This window comes from Thalassophryne amazonica, chromosome 15 (assembly GCF_902500255.1).
Source record: "Thalassophryne amazonica chromosome 15, fThaAma1.1, whole genome shotgun sequence".
NCBI lineage: Eukaryota > Metazoa > Chordata > Actinopteri > Batrachoidiformes > Batrachoididae > Thalassophryne > Thalassophryne amazonica.
The window spans coordinates 50,275,447-50,296,072 of NC_047117.1; the positions used below are offsets into that span (position 1 = coordinate 50,275,447).

Here is a 20,626-nt window from a genome sequence, read left to right on the forward strand (position 1 = left end):
ATTAGCATTTTGCAAAACTACGTAATAAATCCTTAATAAAGATATTAAAATGCAAGAGAGATACACTTCCTTGCTCATTCCCTTAGTTAGAAGAAGAGAAGGGCTGATACTGTGATCCCATCCAGCACAGGTATAGCTATTTTTGTACCAGTTGTGTCGGAATAATCCATACATATGTGAAATTTCATCATACTTTTTTAAGCATTTTTCTTTATTTGCCTCTCACATGTCTGGAAGCTCCTCACCATCTAAAACCCTGTCATTAGGCCTTCAGACTTTTTTCAGTAAAATACTTCAGGGGGAGCATTAGCATGGCTAAAACCTTTCAGCTTCTGGGGGGTTCCGCCCCAGACCCCCCCACCTTTTTAAGCATTTTCCTGTTTTTGCCTTTCAGCTTTTGGGGGAGGCTCTGCCCCCCAGATTCCTTGCCTTTTTAAGCATTTTTCTTTTTTTTTTTGCCTTTCAGCTGACCGCCCTATTACAGCTATCTTAACTCCCTGGCACTTTAAGCATTTTTAAATGTAGATGTAAATTAATTCAATGTTTTCAGCTAGTTGACAGTAGGGCTGTACAATATGGCCAAATTATCGTAATCTCAGTATTGTCATATCAGTACGATATGACAATGATTTCACACAAAGTGCAGCAACAGTGAAAATTAAACATTCTTAAACAAAACAGTAATAATACGACTCTCATTTTGCAACTCATCATAAGATTCGGATACAGCGCCCTCCAAAAGTATTGGAAAATGGTATTTCACACATTTTAATTTGTTTATGCCATTTCAATATAAAAAATACAAATAAAGATTATAAAATTATAAAATTATCTTCCTCAAACTCAAACTGAAAGCATACCTGTAAATAATAAATCAGTTTATTGCCAGTTTTCTTCAGACAATCAGGGATGGAAACATGAACATTTCCAAGTCACTGAATATGTTTTGGACTTTATTTACATCAATTATGAAGAAATACAAAGTTTCTTTAACCAAAACATCAAATCTAGACTTTCATCTCAATTGTACTTTCTGGCAAATGTAGTTGAACGTTCAGGTCTTCTTTTTAAGAAAATCCTCCTCTACACCACTTCACCGGGAACCTGGATTTTATATTTTTAATTAATTTATATCAAGTTGTCGAGATTTGCTTTCAGTTTGAGTTTAAGGAGATATTTTAGAAAAAGGTATGAGGTTAAAGGAGCAAAAATGGTGAACAAAGGTCAGTTTCAGTTTGTACAGGGGTCAAAAGTTGCTCCAATCTTGGTAAAAACTTCTGCAAATTATGGTTATGTTAATCAGGTTTTAAAAAGTAGCAGTTTGCATCATGTGTTCATGCTTAGGTCATGTTACAAGGTAACATATGTCACATGTCAAAAAACCAATGGACATTGACCTGTTTGACCTTTACTTTGGAGACCAAGCATCCAACACTGTTCATTTATAATCCTATTAGCTCAACCAATAGTTTACATCATTTTTACCAAAATTGGAGCCATTTTAACTTTTGACCCCCTGCACAAAGTGAAATTGACCTTTGTCACCATTCTTGCTGTTTTTACCCCATAACTCATAAAATTCAGTCATAGATAGTCCACACAATACCTTTTGGAATATTTATGATCAAACAAGTAATGTGGTGTAGTTTTCAATTTGATTGGAGCATTTTTAAATTTCAACCCGGTGTAATTCTTCAATTGAACCCTACCTGCTGCCTACTGAAAATTCATGTGGCCAGTCCATTTTTTTCCAAAAGTGTATGTCTAAGGTGTATTTGTGCTGAAATTGATACTTGTATCATCTTTTGAAGGATTGTTTCAGTTATCTGCTGCACTAATAAGCCAACAGAGCATGAACCAGCTGCTGTCTGTTAGCTTAAACATGTGTATATAAGACAACCCGAATTAAAGGAGAAATGCTGCTTTAACAACCTGGAACCCATTCTCTGGCATAAATACGGTCGTTTACCTCACCAATATAGTTTGGTGTCATTAGAAGTCCATGGTTCAAACGACACGTGTTCAGTACATATCTGAGGCAAACATTTTCTTCTTCTACTAAGGTGGAATAGAAACTTTTTGTGGTACATAGCACCAACTACTGGACAGGAGGACCCTAGCAGTCGATGTGACTCACATGATTTCAAAATGCAGCGCTTTTCAAAAAGACGTGTGGTGCTGTGACAAGTCATTCATCTGTGTCCAATCAGATTTCAGGGGAGTCCAGCGCAACCCTGGCCTCCGCGCTCGCTCCACCCATGCCAGGAAGTGTTCAACATTTGACATTTCCTGTTTAAGTGTGAACTCAAAATTTAGAACTTCCTTTTTCAGTGTGAACTTGCCACTGAGTTCCCCGCGAGATTACACGGGATCTCGTCTGTCATCCAGGAAGTGTTTGACATTTCCTGTTTCACTGTGGATTCAAAATTTGGCACTTCCTGTTTGGGCCACAGTGGTCCATGAGCAAGCACATTGCTTCGCTCGTATAAACCTAAAAAGAAGCATTTCAGACACACAAGTGGAGGATAGTACATACATCACTTGAAAATGTTATTTTTTGTGTGTGTGTGTGTGATTGCTGAATGCCAATTAAAAAGTCATTATAAAAAGAATATTGCATCCCTCTAGTGTTTAAACTGGTGAATAGCAAGTGTGAATTGATTTGTTGGCACAATGTCAACATTAAAGATTTGCAGCTTGCCAATATTGTTTTAAAATCAGATATTTTAGATCAGTTCTTTTTAGTCTCAGAATCTCAGTGAGCTTATTAAAGTAGAAAAGCACTCTGCCTAGGAAATCTGAGCATTAGTTTTTGAGATATCCCTGTAGTTAGCCTATCAGACGGGAGCGATGATCTGGCTGACTGGCTACTCATTGGATTCTACAGGGTACGTGCCTAGGCTTTGAAGAAGCCTAGGAAAAAAGCCACAAAAAGAGACATAAAACCCTCCGTACTGCTTGTGGTTTCTGTTAACTATTTATTTCTGTGCGCTGCACATGATCATTATGTACATCCTGTAATGGTAAACCAAACTGAAAAGAAGCACATGAACAGATTTTTACACAATTTGTAATATTTTAAACTGCAGACAGGCAGACACATAAATTACAGTAGTATACAAATCGATTCCTTACATACTGGTTTTTCAAACACCACACATCCAGCGACTACAATCTAGAGGTAACATGAACATCGTCGAGAGGAATGAGTCAGCGAGGGCGCTATCGAGTTATTTTGCAGGTACGTCTTCAGTTTGGTCAGTCACGGGGTGAAAGGTAGAGGCCTTTAGATGAAGGGTTCGTCAACATTTTGCCATCCAGTGTCGTCCACAAAACCAACAATCAGTCCTTCACTCAACGTCATCGGCACACAAGAGCAAACTGGAAATCCAAAGCAAAGACTGAATCTTATCTGACACCTTACGAATTACAATCTGAAGCAAAAACGGGAGGCGTGAAAACAAAGTAGAAACTATTATCAAACCCTTAATAAAACTGTTTGACAGAATTATAAACAGAGGTCTGGAAATAAATGATAATGATGTTAGTGGGTCAATCCTCCTCAAAATCACTTTTTTTATATTCTCTTTTTCCCACTTTATTATTGGGCCATATGTTTGATACCAAGGTTATGAAATACAGTTTTACATTTAGACAAATTATGAACTTGTATTGACAAAAAGGCTTCAAAGACAGTCACATCAGCCACATGTTGTTCAAAAGACAAATTAACTTTTTATCTGTAACAAATCTAACATGTATACGCTTCAAACAAAATTAACAATGTGTCCTCCTGTATACGTAAGACATGATATGGTGTCTCCTTTCCTCCGTCAGACATCAGCTATTACGTTATTACTCACATTGTAAGATCAATAATAAAATGGAAGTGCCTACAGATACTCAACGGTATTACTGTGTGTGGCAGGGGTGTAACGGTACACAAAAACCTCAGTTTAGTATATCTGGGTTTAGGTTCAAGTTTTTTTTTGGTATGGTGGAAAAGAGTAATACAACAGGTGGAAGCTTTGGTCCAATCTGCACTGACCGCAAAAGGCCACAAGGGGCTCGGATTGTACAGCACAAACTTTTTTCTGACGTTCACACTGTTCACCCAACCACAGACAAACAATGCCGGCATATAGCTTTGGTGCCTCAATTAATAAATGAGGAACCATAGTGTTTGGGCCCCCTTTGAGGAACCCCTTTGAGTCTGGTCTGCTTGAGGTTTCTTCCTCAAAATCATCAGAGGGAGTTTTTCTTTACCACTGTCGCCTGTGTGCTCGCTCTAGGAGTTGGTAATGTTTGGTTGTGTGGGCCGCTGAAGAGGAGGTACTGCTGGCCCACCACCACCAGATGGCGCCGTGCTTGGAGTGCGGGCTTCAAGCACGAGGGGCGGGAACCATTGGGAGTGACAGCTGTCGCTCTTCATCAGCACCATTCAATCACTCATTCAACCCATCACCATAAAGGCCGGACTGCAACTCCACCTCCTCACCGAGAAATCATCTACCATACAGGTAATTCTCTGCTGAATCTAACCGAACAATAGTCTGATCTCTTTTGCAGCCATTTTCCTGTGACGGATTCCTTATCTGCTGTGTTGGCGTTTGGTGTGGACTGCGACGGCTTCGCCTCCCACCCCACCCAGATAAGTGGTTATCTCAGGAGCTGTCCGAGTGTGTTATTGGAGGTGGAGGTTCTCCCTCCTAACTGAACACAGACTGTGGGATTACTGAGTGTGCATACTCACACTCATCAAACTGTTTCTGTTCTCTGCCAGCAGTACCGGGTCTGACTGCTGAAGACAGTGGCCAACTGGGGCGCAGGGCTTGGCGGCTCCGGTGTTCTTCAGATCCGTTGGTGGTGGAAGCTGTGTGGGTTCCGGCTCTTCTATCACCAGACATCTCTATCTTCGAGCCTGCCACACGCCACCTTGTGTATGATTGACATTCCACAATATTGTTATTGTCTGTACTTCGTTGTGCGCTTCACAACATTAAATTGTTACTTTTTGGCTTATCCATTGTCCGTTCATTAACGCCCCCTGTTGTGGGTCCGTGTCACGACACCTTCCCACAGGATTTCTCGGCCAGCGTCATGGATCCTGAGGGGCGTCAACCATCGCTTGAACAGCCAATGGAAGAGCGAGGTGCACAGGCGACAGCAGGAGGCGTGTTAGGTGAGCTGCAGCACATCTTAACCGCCTTTATTGCTCGGTTGGACTTAGTTACCGAGCAGAGCATTGTTCTCAATCGAAGGGGAGGCTCTCACCGCCCGGTGGAAGCGCATGCTCAGGGCGCTGCTGCAGCACCTCCTCCTGCTGACCGAATGCCAGAGACAGACATTCCACTGGTCGTTCAACGAACCCCCCACCTTCCCCTGAAGCATACATAAGCCCTCCGGAGCCGTACGGAGGCTGTGTGGAGACGTGCGCGGACTTTTGATGCAGTGCTCGCTCGTCTTTTCACAGCATCCCGTCATGTACGCGTCAGATGCTAGCCGGGTGGCTTACGTTATAAATTTGCTTCGAGGAGAGGCACGCGCCTGGGCTACGGCGCTCTGGGAGCAGAATTCACGGCTCCTAACGATTTACACTGAGTTTGTGAGGGAGTTCCGACAGGTGTTCGACCACCCTCATAGAGCGAGACCGCTTCAAGCGTGCTGCTGTTGATAAAACAGGGGTGTCGAAGCGCAGTGAAATATGCAGTCGACTTCCGCATCGCGGCAGCGCGAGCAGGCTGGAATGCTGTTGCGCTCCGCGCCGCTTTTGTAAACGGACTGTCTCTGGTCCTTAAGGAGCACCTGGTGGCGAAGGACAAGCCACGGATTTAGACAGGCTTATCGACCTGGTTATACGGTTAGACAACCGATTAACAGAACACCGACGGGAGCGAGACGAAGGGCGTGGTCAGGCACAAGCCGTCCCTCTTCCTCCCGGGTCCGAAAGGGAGCCGACTTCCCCACGCTCCACAGCCAGGGCTCTCCACGAGACGACAGCTCCCCCTGCTGATGTTGCTATGGAAACGAGCAGGGCCAAAAAGCGATCAGATCAGAGACAAAGGAGGCTGATCCGTGGAGAGTGTTTTCTCTGCAGCTCAACTGAGCACATACAGAGAGAGTGCCCAAACGGTCAAAACAGCAGCACTCGTCCTTAGAGACTAGGCTAAGGTGGGTCACAATACCCACGGGGGAAACCCCGAAAATCTGCACGTATCCCAGTCACGATCCTGAGTGGGGATCTAACCCTTCACGCCCCAGCCACTGGTGGACACGGGGTCGGAGGGGAATCTGCTGGACAGCAGATGGGCAAAGGAGGTTGGGCTCCCTCTAGTGGCCTTACCGTCACCATTGTCGGTGCGGGCATAGATGGCACCCTTCTTCCACTAATCACACACCAGACACAGCCCGTGACTTTGGTTGTTTTCTGGGAATCACAGGGGGGATTGTGTTTTGTAACACCTTCTACCTCCCGAGTGATTTTGGGTTTTCCATGGGTGTTAAAACACAATCCCCAGATTGATTGGCCGTCTGGGGTTGTGGTTCAGTGGAGCGAAACCTGCCACCGGGAGTGTTTAGGATCCTCGGTTCCACCCGTGTGTGACAGCTAAGGAGAGGTTTTAGTCCCCCCCCAATCTGGCGGCGGTGGGCACAGCCCAGAGGAAGTACCTGACTGCTGAGTCTTCAGCAAGGATCTGGCACTCACGCTGCCCCCACACCGTCCGTACGATTGTGCCATTGATTTGATACCGGGCGCTGAGTACCCCGTCCAGCAGGCTGTACAACCTCTCACGTCCGGAACGCGAATCAATGGAGACCTACATCCGGGACTTGTTAGCTGCCGGGTTGATCCAGAACTCCTCCTCCCCGATGGGTGCTGGTTTCTTTTTTGTGGGCAAGAAGGACAGCGGACTCCGTCCATGCATTGATTACAGAGGGCTGAATGAGATCACGGTTCGCAACCGATACCCACTACCTTGTTAGATTCAGTGTTTACGCTCTTGCATGGAGCCCAAATTTTTACAAATTGGATCTTAGGAATGCTTATCACCTGGTTCGGATCCGGTTGGGAGACGAGTGGAAGACGGCATTTAACCCCGTTAGGTCACTTTGAGTACCTGGTCATGCCGTCGGCTCACCAATGCGCCCACAACGTTCCAAGCGTTGGTTAATGACGTCTTGCGAGACTTCCTGCATCGGTTTGTCTTCGTATATCTAGACTATATACTCATCTTTTCTCCGGATCCTGAGACCCATGTCAAGCATGTATTCAGGTCCTACAGCGGTTGTTGGAGAACCGGCTATTTGTGAAGGGCGAGAAGTGCGAGTTTCACCGCTCTTCTTTGTCCTTCCTGGGTTCATAATCTCCTCCAACTCCGTCGCCCCTGATCCGGCCAAGGTTGCGGCGGTGAGAGATTGGCCCCAACCAACAAACCGTAGGAAACTGCAACAGTTCCTCGGCTTGCGAATTTCTACAGGAGGTTCATTAAGGGGACAGTCAGGTAGTTAGCCCCCTGACAGCCCTGACCTCCACTAAGGTCCCCTTCACCTGGTCAGATCGGTGCGAAGCCGCGTTTAGGGAGTTGAAGCGCCGGTTTTCGTCTGCACCAGTTCTGGTGCAGCCTGATCCTACTCGCCAGTTCACAGTGGAGGTGGATGCCTCTGACTCAGGGATAGGAGCAGTGCTGTCCCAGAGCGGGGAGTCCGATTAGGTTCTCCACCCTTGTGCCTATTTTTCCCGCAGGTCAACCCCGGCTGAGAGGAATTATGACATCGCAATTGGGAACTCCTTGCGGTGAAGGAGCTCTTGAAGAGTGGAGACACCTGTTGGAGGGAGGAGTGACAGTGCCCTTCACGGTTTTCACGGACCATCGGAACCTGGAGTATCCGGACCGCCAAGCGGCTGAACCCAGGCAGCCCGCTGGTCACTGTTCTTCGGGCGCATTGACTCAAGATTACATACCGCCCCGGGACCAAGAACCAACGTCGATGCCCTGTCCCAGGTGCATGAAGAGGAGGCCAAGGCCGAGTTGTCAGACCCCATAGAGACCATCATCCCCGAGTCCACTATCGTGGCCACTCTCACCTGGGACGTGGAGAAGACCGTCCAGGAGGCCCTGACACAGAACCCCGGGGGACCGCCCGAAGGACAAACTGTACGTCCCACCAGAGGCCAGAGCTGCGGTTTTGGACTTCTGTCATGGTTCCAAGCTCTCCTATCATCCCGGGGTGCGCAGAACCATGGCAGTGGTCCAGCTGTGTCTGGTGGGCATCCATGGAGGCCGACGTCCGGGATTACGTCCAGGCCTGTACCACCTGTGCCAGGGGCAAGGCTGACCATAAGAGGACTTTTGGACCTCCAGCACTACCGGTACCTCACCGCCCCTGGTCCCACATCGGCCTGGACTTTGTCACGGACCTCCCGCCGTCCCAGGGCAACACCACCATCCTCGACAGTGGACGAGTTCTCCAAGGTGGCCCACTTCGTGGCCTCCCGAAGCTCCCAAGGCCAGGAGACAGCAGACCTCCTGGTCCCACGTCGTGCGTCTGCATGGGATACCAGGACATCGTCTCAGACCGTGGCCCTCAGTTCTCCTCTCAGGTCTGGAGGAGTTTCTGCAGGGAACTGGGGGCCACCGTGAGTCCTCGCGTTCCGGGTATCACCCTCAGACAAACGGACAGGCAGAACGGCCAACAGGAGCTGGAGCAGGCCCTCCGTTGCGTTATCTCCGCGCACCGACGGCCTGTAGCACCCATCTGGCCTGGATCAAGTATGCCACAACAGCCAGTGTCGTCAGCCACCGGCCTCTCCCCGTTTGAGGTGTGTTTGGGGTACCAGCCCCAATTGTTTCCACTTGTGGAGGGAGAGGTCGGTGTGCCCTCGGTCCAGGCCCACCTCAGGAGGTGCCGCGGTGTGGCGGACCGCCCGTTCTGCCCTGTTGAAGGCCCGGACGAGGGCCAAGGCCCATGCAGACCGCCGGCGTTCCCCGGCCCCTGCATACCAGCCCGGCAGGAGGTGTGGCTTTCAACCAAGGACAAACCACTCCAGGTCGAGTCTCAGAAACTGAAGGACCGCTTCATCGGACCATGTACAACCTCAAAGTCCTCAGTCCTGCCGCAGTGAAGCTGAAGCTGCCGGCTTCACTGCGGACATCCTGTCTTCCATGTGTCGCGCATCAAACCTCACCATATTTCACCCTCTGTACCCCCGGACCGGCGCCGCCTCCTGCCCGGATCATCGACGGGGAGCCGGCTTGGACCGTGCGCCGGCTCCTGGACGTCCGTCGGAAGGGCCGGGGGTTCCAGTATTTGGTGGACTGGGAGGGGTATGGACCCGAAGAACGCTCCTGGGTGAAGAGGAGCTTCATGGACCCGGCCTCCTGGCCGACTTCTACCGGCGGCACGGACAAGCCTGGTCGGGCGCCAGGAGGCGCCCATTGAGGAGGGGGGTCCTGTTGTGTGGGCCGCTGAAGAGGAGGTACTGCTGGCCCACCACCACCAGATGGCGCCCTGCTTGGAGTGCGGGCTTCAAGCATGAGAGGGCGCGGAACCACTGGGAGTGACAGCTGTCGCTCTTCATCAGCACCAGCTGTCACTCATTCAACCCATCACCATAAAGGCTGGACTGAAACTCCACCTCCTCGCCGAGAAATCATCTACCATACAGGTAATTCTGCTGAATCTAAACCGAACAATAGTCTGATCTCTTTTGCAGCCATTTTCCTGTGACGGATTCCTTGCTGCTGTGTTGGCGTTTGGTGTGGACTGCGACGGCTTCGCCTCCCACCCCAGCCAGATAAGTGGTTGTCTCAGGAGCTGTCCGAGGTGTTATGGAGGTGGAGGTTCTCCCTCCTAACTGAACACAGACTGTGGGATTACTGAGTGTGCGTACTCACACTCATCAAACAGTTTCTGTTTCTCTGCCAGCAGTACCGGGTCTAACTGCTGAAGACAGTGGCCACTGGAGCGCAGGGCTTGGCGGCTCCGGTGTTCTTCAGATCCGTTGGTGGTGGAAGCTGTGTGGGTTCCGGCTCTTCTATCACCAGACGTCTTCTATCTTCGAGCCTGCCACACGCCACCTTGTGTATGATTGACATTCCACAATATTGTTATTGTCTGTACTTCGTTGTGCGCTTCACAACATTAAATTGTTACTTTTTGGCTTATCCATTGTCCGTTCATTAACGCCCCCGTTGTGGGTCCGTGTCACAACACCTTCCCAACAGTTTGACCTTACTTGTGTGAAGCACCTTGAGGCAGCTATGTTCTGATTTGGCGCTATATGAATTAAATAAATTAAATTAATCAGTGTTTCCAAACAGTAGAGGCCATGCTATGCACGTGAGCTGAAACAACAGTCCATTGCTAAAGTTGGTCATGGAAAATGCGGACTTACAGTTAGCTACACACACAGAAACAACAGGGCGTACAGAACCGAAAGGCCCACATGGAAATTAGTGTTTTTATTTTATTTTATTTTTTGTATTTTTATATCATTTTAAATTTGTTTTAATGTTTAAAATTACATGTACTTACACCCCTAGTGTGGCATTCCAACACTCTAAGCAGCTACAAAAAAACCTAGGAATTCAATTCAAGTTATTTATAGAGCGTCAAATCACAACAAGTCACCTCAGACACTACAGATGAGCAACATTTAAACTTTACCAGCCCCATGAGCAAGCACGCTGGCGAGATTGATATAAGGAAAAACTCCCTCAGGTGGTTTTGATGATAGGAAGAAACCTCAAGCAGACCAGACTCTGGGGTGACCATCTGCTTTGCCCATACTAAAAATAAATAAATACATAATACACAGAACTGGCTGAACACGAAGTGATAAAAATGCTGCAGCAAAGCAACCACAGTCCAGTGCTGATAATGATCAATGGTCTACAAGGACAACCTGGAGGTGACAACAAGGGTCCACGATGTGTGACCACTCATTGAAATCAGGACACCTCATTTTAATCCCAACCCAAATACTACATCAAACCCATAACCACCCAGTAGTGCTGTATGGTAGTTAAGGATGTACTTCAGTACTACCAATTTATGAGATGTTTCTTAAAGAAAAAAATCTCGTAACGATGTAAAATTTGGATGTTTGTTGAACTTGTGTTGCCATTTTGATTTTGGTAGAAATTGTGTGACATCTCTGCGACGGCGTTACTGGGTTACTAGCGGTAATACTGCAATACGTTGTTCATACTACTGAAAGTTAGAAACAGTTGTGTTGTAGCTCCTCAGAGTGTGGTAGTGCCACATGCTCGGTATTACTGCTGGGCGTGCACCCAAATGTCTGTCACCAGCTTGGAATATGAGTTTTGTACCTGTAGCCACAACCAAAAATTTTAAAATAAAAATGGGCAGAAACATGAAACCACATCAAGTAATGTAACAGGAACATGAAGCATGTCTGAAACGGATTATTTTGATAACACTGTGGTAACGACAGCAGACGTACCAACAGTATTGAATCAGGATTTGATGAATAATTTCAGATTTTGAAGGTTGAGATTTTCATTGTAATCTTTGTTGATCTGTTTGTTTTTATTAATCCTGAAGAAACTATTTGGTTGCTATTATGAAAACAATCTGGTTATCAGTTAATGTTAATGTTATAGGTCTGCTGTTATTGATCAGCAATTCAAAACCTATTGATCAGTTTTTGATGTTAGTTGCCAAGCGTGTGTGTGTGTGGTGTGTGTGGGTGTGTGTGTGTGGTGTGTGTGTGTGTGTGTGTGTGTGTGTGTGTGTGTGTGTGTGTGTGGTGTGTGTGTGTGTGTGTGTGGTGTAGCGTAATTTGTTCCAGATGTGGGTCGAGGTTCATATCTGTCTGTGTTTAAATCGTGCTGCTCTTGTTCTTGTTGTAAGATAATCACAGACTCCTGTTGATCTTTTCTCACTCAAATTAAGAGACGATTGAAATATTTATAAAAACAAAATGCATTAGAGTGGTTATACATTAAAAAAAAAAAGGCAATTACAAGACACTGACTGACAGCAGCAGTCAGTTTATGCTTTCACCGAACTGCTTGGTTTCTGTTGCGATGGAACATCAATGTGGATCACTTCTGGAAGTGTATCTGTACTAAATCCAAACTAGATGATCTGCTGCTTCCATTAAATGTGATTAGCCAGAGAAATGTCTCCTTTATTTTGTGACATTTCGTAAGCCAATTATTTATCTATTCATATTTTAATTGTGTAAACCTTTTCATTTTTATTTTCCTTTTCAATTCTCAACAAAGTTTGATGAGTGTTTACTTCTCACTGGCACATTTGGGACAGCTTATTCTTAATTTTCCAAATATTAAACTGTAGATGTGATGACACTGTGTGGCCCCTGTATATAATAAATAATACACATAAAGTGCACTGTGTTCTCTCTCTCTGTCCGTGCATGTGTGCTTTCATGGACATTCCATATTAATTTTTAGTGTCAAATTGTTTGCAATATACAAGTTTCTAAGCCAGCAACACCTGACCGGACATAATGTATCACGTGTCCTAGGACACGTGACAGGAATCAAATCCAAGTCTACATATTAGCAGTCCAACTCCTTATCACACTGAGCAACCTCATAAACAAAGCTCTGTTTGACCTCTGACCCTGGTGAAATCACAAATCGCTATACCTCAGTAACCACTGAGGCCACAGACCAGATCTTCGTCTTTAAATTGCTCAGAGACCTCAAGCTTCTGTTGTTCCAACTAAACGTATTTCCTGAAAACTACTGTGCTGACCTTTGAAACTTCAGCAACAGGTCAAAACTTCAATGTATTTATTTTCACATTAAATAAACTTTTAACATATGGTGATGTAAAGAAGAAGGCAAGTGGGTTCCTATGCTGAGAAACAGAAGTATCCATGGAGTCCAAACAGCTGCTTGGGGATCAGTTTGCTCCATCGTGGGCTTGTGCACTGCAGGAAAATTTAGCCATAATAAACTTCAAATAGCCTGATTGTTATAAAAGCTGCTGTGCTTGAATTTAGAGCAGTTTGTGTGATCCTTTTTGCTCCCAGATGACCTCCTGTGATCTCTCTTTTCCATCAGTCCATTTTGCTGTGGCTGTCCTTTGATTGGCGGGTGGTTTGGGGCTAAAGACACCAAAGAAGGATGATGTTTCACCACGTACATATGTCCATTACAGGAGATACATTAGAGCTACTCAAGTCCACTGTTAGTCTGACCGCTGGAGTTCTACACGCTCACCTGTGCAGAGACAACAAACGTACAGGTCAAAGGTCAGATGATGCTCAAGTGAGGTTGCAGGATGAAACCCAAAAGTGGCGACATGTTCTCAGGGGCAGATGACAGAATCAGTAGTAGATCCTCTCCTTGCTCTCTCCTCTTTCAATACAGGGCTTTTTGTCCTTGACTTTCAAATTCTGACCAGGCGTCATTTAGTTCCATGAAAATTATTTTGGCATATTGTTCATAGGGCTCTCCTGTCGCCTGCAACACAAACACAAAAACTGTAAGAAAGTCAGACTGCAACATGGTGTGCAGCTGATGAATCCAAAAAAATATTTGCTTCCGATACGACTCATTAATGTGCTTGTTTCAATAGTACAGAGGCCAAGAAAGACCACACACTTCCAATTCAAGAAAACGCAAATGCAGAAAACACAAATAGAACAAGCGTGCACTGAGAGGACAATATTCCCCGCTGGTAAATGCTACTTGGTATAAGTGCTTATACCAAGATTCGCAAAAGTCATCCTAAATATGTGAGAGGAGTTGATTTCAGAATGTAGGCAAATATAGCTAGCTTTAGCATAAAAGGAATAAAAAAAAAAAAACATTTTTTGAGCTTTGTCAACTAGGAAGAGACAAAGATAACAGAGCACTGCGATGCACTGAACAGACCGTTGTTAAAAGTTCTCCAGCCACCTTTTTTGTGTTGCTAATACTTCCGTTGCTAATATTTGCAGCACCGCTGCTTTTGGGTGCATTGTGTAAATTTGCAGCAGACATGTTAGTTATCAAATTCAATTGTTGCATGTACTGCAGTTTAGATTTCTATGTGTCCTACAACCGATGCAATTGTTTTATTAATTTTTTTTTCTGCATTTGCTATTGTCTTAAATTAGAATCATTGTGGCCTCTCTTGGCCACCGTAAAAATGACTCCAGGTAAGCATAATTCCAGCTGCATTTTTTGTGCCATGTTGACAGCGTTAAGTGAAAATCAGAGTTAAGTGCATCCACCCCCAAGGCCTTTTCTACCTATAAACAGATTTTAGGCAAGAAGCAAACATCAACTCTTTTTGTATCCTGGTTAAACTGACAAACAGCCAGCAAAGAGATGAAAATCCATTCTGGCTTTTCTAGTCCAGTTGTATTTTCATGGCCTCAATAAATCCGTCTGAAGCATGTGTCCACTTTTGCCTCCACTATCAGTGATCTTCTCTTCCTTAGAGGTGGATCTGACTATCTTTGCACTCCAACTCAGCATGTGCAAACACACACTGTGACTGATGGCACATATCTCTTTTAAACCAGATGGAACGTCTCAAACTGGTGGCCTGAGGGCTAGATATCATCAGTAAAGCAATTCAGAGCCTGCACATATTATCACATATTATTAAAAACTGCTGCCAACATATGCCAGCTTTGCTGTAAACACCTTCATGCCCACTTCTCTGCAAAATTACGTTAATCCAAAAAAATAAGAAATATGGACGAAGCTGCCATTTTTGCTGCTTCTTTGAAGCACTGTTGGATCACTGTGGGCCACAACAAACAGCTGCAATATTGATTGAATTGGTGGGTATTGATCACTGTCTTGTGACTGTGTACTCATTCCGATAAAAAGGGGCTGGTGGACAGAAGATAATGTCTTGTCTTGGAAGGTGGTGGTGATTCTCTCTTCAGCAGTTCTCTTTTTCCACGGCTGTAATCTAAAACCAATATGCAGGTCTGACAGCAACAAAGACACACCAACCTGACCACTAAAACTACAGGTATGTACTTCATCACTTGTAGGAAAGTAGAAATTCTGAGCTTCCTTTATGATATCCTTTATAAGACTTTAGAAGACATTGGTTCCTGTGCTGGTTCTTAATCCTGCTGCTGGTGACTTGGTAATCTCGACCTCCCAACATCTGAACACGGTCAGAACAAGGAGATATGGAAAATATATACTACTAAGGCTCCACAGGTCCAGTATTAAGCAGCACTGCTGTATAGATTCTATTACCTCAGAAAATTAAACAATGTTTTCTCTGTCTACATATTGAATATTGAGTCAAAAGATTTTCATGAAAATTTGGGGAAAACAAAAGATCTGGCTTGGAGTAAATGACAAGTGGTAAACACAGGCGGCTCTGGAGTGAGTCTTGATGGGGCTGTAACCCCTCAACATTTCAGTACCCCATCCCACCAGAAAATTGGTATTTGCCATTTAAACAATGTATTCAAGCTCACTTTCTCACCACCAAATTCATGCCGTTCATATACACTGAAAAATAAAACAGTGTTGGATTTACATGATTTAAATCTGTACATCCTTGTTTGTTTTTTTTTTTTTGTTTTTTTTGAGAATTAAGTAATCAAAATAATTTTCTTTGGCATGGCTATAATTTTATTAGTATTTAAATAAGGGATTTATGACATTATTGCCAATATGAGCAAACTTCACACTGGAAACAATTTAGAATTTTGACCCCCGAAGGGTAGAAATTCAAGCAAACAGACACCATCATCTGCATTTGGTAGCAATATCATAGATTACTTGGGGGCTTCCACCAAGCTTTGCACAGATGCTGGGAAGGACATGACAAGTGCCAATCGGAGTAAAGAAAGGCCGTGTGATGTCGCTGGCTGCTCGCTTCGACAAAATATGCCAAAATAGCAGACAATGCTCCAAAACAGCTTATTTCTGTATAAATCTAATATGTTCTTAATATAGCACAACCCAGACAAGAGTAGCTACTAGCCTCGCTGTGTTCATTGTTGACTGTGCAGATTTCCTGTTGTTTTGCATTTTCATTTTACCAAATTTTTCTAAATTAGCATTTTGCTTTTGTTATGGTGATGTTTTAACAACGTTTAAACAAAAGTAAATATTGTTAGTTCTATCAGTTGTTTGCTGTATGCATTTATTATCTCGGCCTATTCTCATAAAAATTTAAAGTAAAACATACGATGAAGTAATGTACAAAAATGTGTACATGTTCATGCATACTGTTCAGGCAAATTGTACATATCCAATGTTTTCCTCCACCAGGAAGGTATGTTGAACTGACTGACAAGATGGCTGAGCCAATAAAAATGTGGTAAGTTATCTTTTACTTTATTGTTGCTTTTTTATTTTATTATTGTTCTAACCATTACCTTATGTGTTTCTGAAAGCTAAATTCAAAAGGCACATTGTGCATGAGCATGGACACTTATAGAAATATGCACAAAATATTATGACATCATACAAATTTAGTATATCATATGAAATGTGCCATGAGACTATGTTGATTATCTACATGTAGACAATTGAAATTTACTTTAAATGAAGATTTGAATATTTTCTACCAATTCTGTCACCCACAACTCAATTATCATTCCACCACCAGAAAAATACCTCTGGAGCGCCAGTGGTGTTAAACTGAACAGAGACGGTGTGAGTTGCTATCAACAACTGATTTCAACAGGAAAGTTTAGCTCAGTGCAGGCAGAACATAATTAATGTGTAATCTGCTGCTGTGCGCATCTTTTCATAGGTGCAGAGTGGCTTCCAGTCTTGTGACTTCACCAATGGACTCTAAATTCTCATAGACAATGTCCAAATCATATCATACTTGATTCAGGGAATTCTGTACAATGGGGCACCAAGTTCTACCTCTGTGATGATGGTTGGAATCATGTTGGACTACACATTACAACAGTCCCACAAGTACGAATCGACGATATCAATATTTTCCTGACTGTGGCGCAAAGGTGGCCAATCAATTCATCCTAATTCAGTGTTATGTGTGCGGCTTGACACCGTACGCGGCTGGAGAAGGTTTACCATTGATGGCGCTGCCGCCCTCTGACTGCGTCACGTGCCAACTGCTTCATATCCCCTTTTAAGTCTTATATCTCCATCCTGACTGTCCAGTAATCACCAAAATGAGACATTGGCTGTTCAGGGGGAATACCTAAGGGAACTGCGGCAGATGTACACAAACCCCCAAACCTGTTCCGATACTGGTCATCCCCAAACCGCTCACCTGGTGCCTTCAGAATGAAGGCGGCACACCTGTCGGACATTCTGACTGCCTTCAGACTTTTAAATGGGACCCGAAACAAACCCACATTGAATTTCCATCTCGATTTTGAGCCCAAGCGGGTTTGGAAGCAGCGGGTCAGGGTCCTGCCCTGGATCAGGCCTCTAATCACAGATAGTGATCAATAATTCCATTAGCCTTGATGCATCTGGTGTTTACAACATTCTTATTGGCAGACTGACTGAACCATTTGTGTCTGTATTTTTTCTTTCTCTCCTCAGGCCACACAGGAGAAAGCTACAGTCACTTTAACCTCAGCGACTCCACTCCCCGACTATGTCAAGTAAGTTTAATTAACGTTGTGTTTCAGCCTTGTACACACTGTACATTCCTCATTTCAGGAAGCATTTGACCTTAGAAATCAGCTGCAGAAATGAAGTTTGAGTGACAGAATCATCAAGTTGTTTTTGATCTTTTCTAGATGTGCTGAAAAATCTCACCTACTTTTCCTCAACTGACCTTACCAAGCGATTTATTTAAAAATAAAACAAAAACAGAAGCACATGTTTTACATGCATCTGGTCAACACACATGCTGTTTAATGGCAACTCATAAAACCATTTTGCAGTCCATCGACTGGAAATATGAGGAATACAAACCTAATCAATCATTAGTTTTGATATGAAAAAGAAAAAGAAACTGCTGTTTAAAATAAAAACACATCTCAAAACAGTTCTGCAGTGTCATTATATGAATATAACCCAAATCAAGGAATATCTATATATTAATTAATGAAAAGCTTCGACATTATAAATAGACTCAGAACTACAACCCCTGGCAAAAATTATGGAATCACCGGCCTCGGAGGATGTTCATTCAGTTTTTTAGTTTTGTAGAAAAAAAGCAGATCACAGACATGACACAAAACTAAAGTAATTTCAAATGGCAACTTTCTGGCTTTAAAAAACACTATAAGAAATCAGGAAAAAATTTTTGGCAGTCAGTAACGGTTACTTTTTTAGACCAAGCAGAGGGAAAAAAATATGGACTCACTCAATTGTGAGGAATAAATTATGGAATCACCCTGTAAATTTTCATCCCCAAAACTAACACCTGCATCAAATCAGATCTGCTTGTTGGTCTGCATCTAAAAAGGAGTGATCACACCTTGGAGAGCTGTTGCACCAAGTGGACTGACATGAATCATGGCTCCAACATGAGAGATGTCAATTGAAACAAAGGAGAGGATTATCAAACTCTTAAAAGAGGGTAAATCATCACGCAATGTTGCAAAAGATGTTGGTTGTTCACAGTCAGCTGTGTCTAAACTCTGGACCAAATACAAACAACATGGGAAAGTTGTTAAAGGCAAACATACTGGTAGACCAAGGAAGACATCGAAGCGTCAAGACAGAAAACTTAAAGCAATATGTCTCAAAAATCGAAAATGCACAACAAAACAAATGAGGAACGAATTGGAGGAAACTGGAGTCAACGTCTATGACCGAACTGTAAGAAACTGCCTAAAGGAAATGGGATTTACATACAGAAAAGCTAAACGAAAGCCATCATTAACACCTAAACAGAAAAAAGCAAGGTTACAATGGGCTAAGGAAAAGCAATCGTGGACTGTGGATGACTGGATGAAAGTCATATTCAGTGATGAATCTCGAATCTGCATTGGGCAAGGTGATGATGCTGGAACTTTTGTTTGGTGCCGTTCCAATGAGATTTATAAAGATGACTGCCTGAAGAGAACATGTAAATTTCCACAATCATTGATGATATGGGGCTGCATGTCAGGTAAAGGCACTGGGGAGATGGCTGTCATTACATCATCAATAAATGCACAAGTCGTTGATATTTTGGACACTTTTCTTATCTCATCAATTGAAAGGATGTTTGGGGATGATGAAATCATTTTTCAAGATGATAATGCATCTTGCCATAGAGCAAAAACTGTGAAAACATTCCTTTCAAAAAGACACATAGGGTCAGTGTCATGGCCTGAAAATAGTCCGGATCTTAATCCAATTGAAAATCTTTGGTGGAAGTTGAAGAAAATGGTCCATGACAAGGCTCCAACCTGCAAAGCTGATCTGGCAACAGCAATCAGAGAAAGTTGGAGCCAGATTGATGAAGAGTGTTATGTGTCGGACGCAGCTCGGAGAACCGACCAGCGTTTGAAGGACCCAGTATGAAATAAGCAGAGCACGGTACAAAGGATAACTGAATTTAATACATAACAGTGATACAAAACAACAAAAGTGTGCGGTCTGGCATGGTGGTGATACAGTGCGCTCCCAGCAGCGCTAACGGTCCGGAGCCAGAAGCTGTTCGGACCCAAGGACCCCGCCGACACCCCCCAGGTGGCCGCAACAAACTGAGTCTGTGAAAAAAGGAACCATTATGTGAGTCCACACTCTACACACAGAGAGACCACTCAAAGGTGTACATAAACAGCAAACACTTCCTGGCTTAATTACTAATCAGCTTCCCAACCTGCAGGCATGGAACATCCAGTTCACAAAACTCCACTGCAGTGGAAGCCGATACATGACTAACGTACAGCTCAATATAATAAGGTGTGAGGGACACCACATTTACTGACTGTATAAACGTTAGTCACAAAATCTAACGTACCTCAGGAAGTGTGCTGACGAGCGTGAGACCTCACCCCCTCCTCTTTCACAGACCGTGCATCAAACCCTGGACGTTCTCTGCATCCACTGATGATGAGATGGCTCCCGAGACGACGATCTCACCCGTCTGGTCACAAGGTCGAGTCTCTGGCAAATACACACTGTATACTCCAGTCTTAAATGCCACCATGTTCCAATCCATATAGATGCACCACAGCTGTGAGTCCTGACGAGCCGCAGGTGATCAGGGTGAGGTCCTGATAACCTCGGCAACACAGCCACTCAGTCCCAAATGCAAGCCACCTGGAAGGAAAAACAAAAGACAGAAACAAAAAGGCAGCCAGGCCCCCCAGCCATACAACAAAGAGTACTGTTTGCCTCAGAGACTGCAAGCTGTTATAAAAGCCAGAGGTGGTGCAACAAAATACTAGTGATGTGTTGGAGCGTTGTTTTGTTTTTCATGATTCCATAATTTTTTCCTCAGAATTGAGTGATTCCATATTTTTTCCCTCTGCTTGGTCTAAAAAAGTAACCGTTACTGATTGCCACAATTTTTTTTCCTGATTTCTTATAGTGTTTCTTAAAGCCAGAAAGTTGTCATTTGAAATGACTTTAGTTTTGTATCAATCAATTTCTTAATAAGAAACATGACTGGAGCAGTTTTAAAATTACTCTTAGGTGTACTTGTACAGTATAGTAGTTTATATCATCAGAAACATTGGCTTTTTTTCATCTGAGTCTAAAAATCAGGTGACTGTCATATACCAGGC

General features: G+C 44.1%; 1 protein-coding gene across 1 annotated transcript in view; it reads left to right on the forward strand.

The window, feature by feature from the left end:
- Window positions 1-20,626, forward strand: part of LOC117526589 (RNA polymerase II elongation factor ELL-like) — a 40,069-nt gene that overhangs the window by 18,152 nt on the left and 1,291 nt on the right. The window contains exons 10-11 of the mRNA XM_034188648.1: window positions 17,231-17,351; window positions 17,496-17,557. Of these exons, the coding sequence (XP_034044539.1) occupies window positions 17,231-17,351; window positions 17,496-17,557 (183 nt within the window). The remainder of the gene's footprint in view (window positions 1-17,230; window positions 17,352-17,495; window positions 17,558-20,626) is intronic.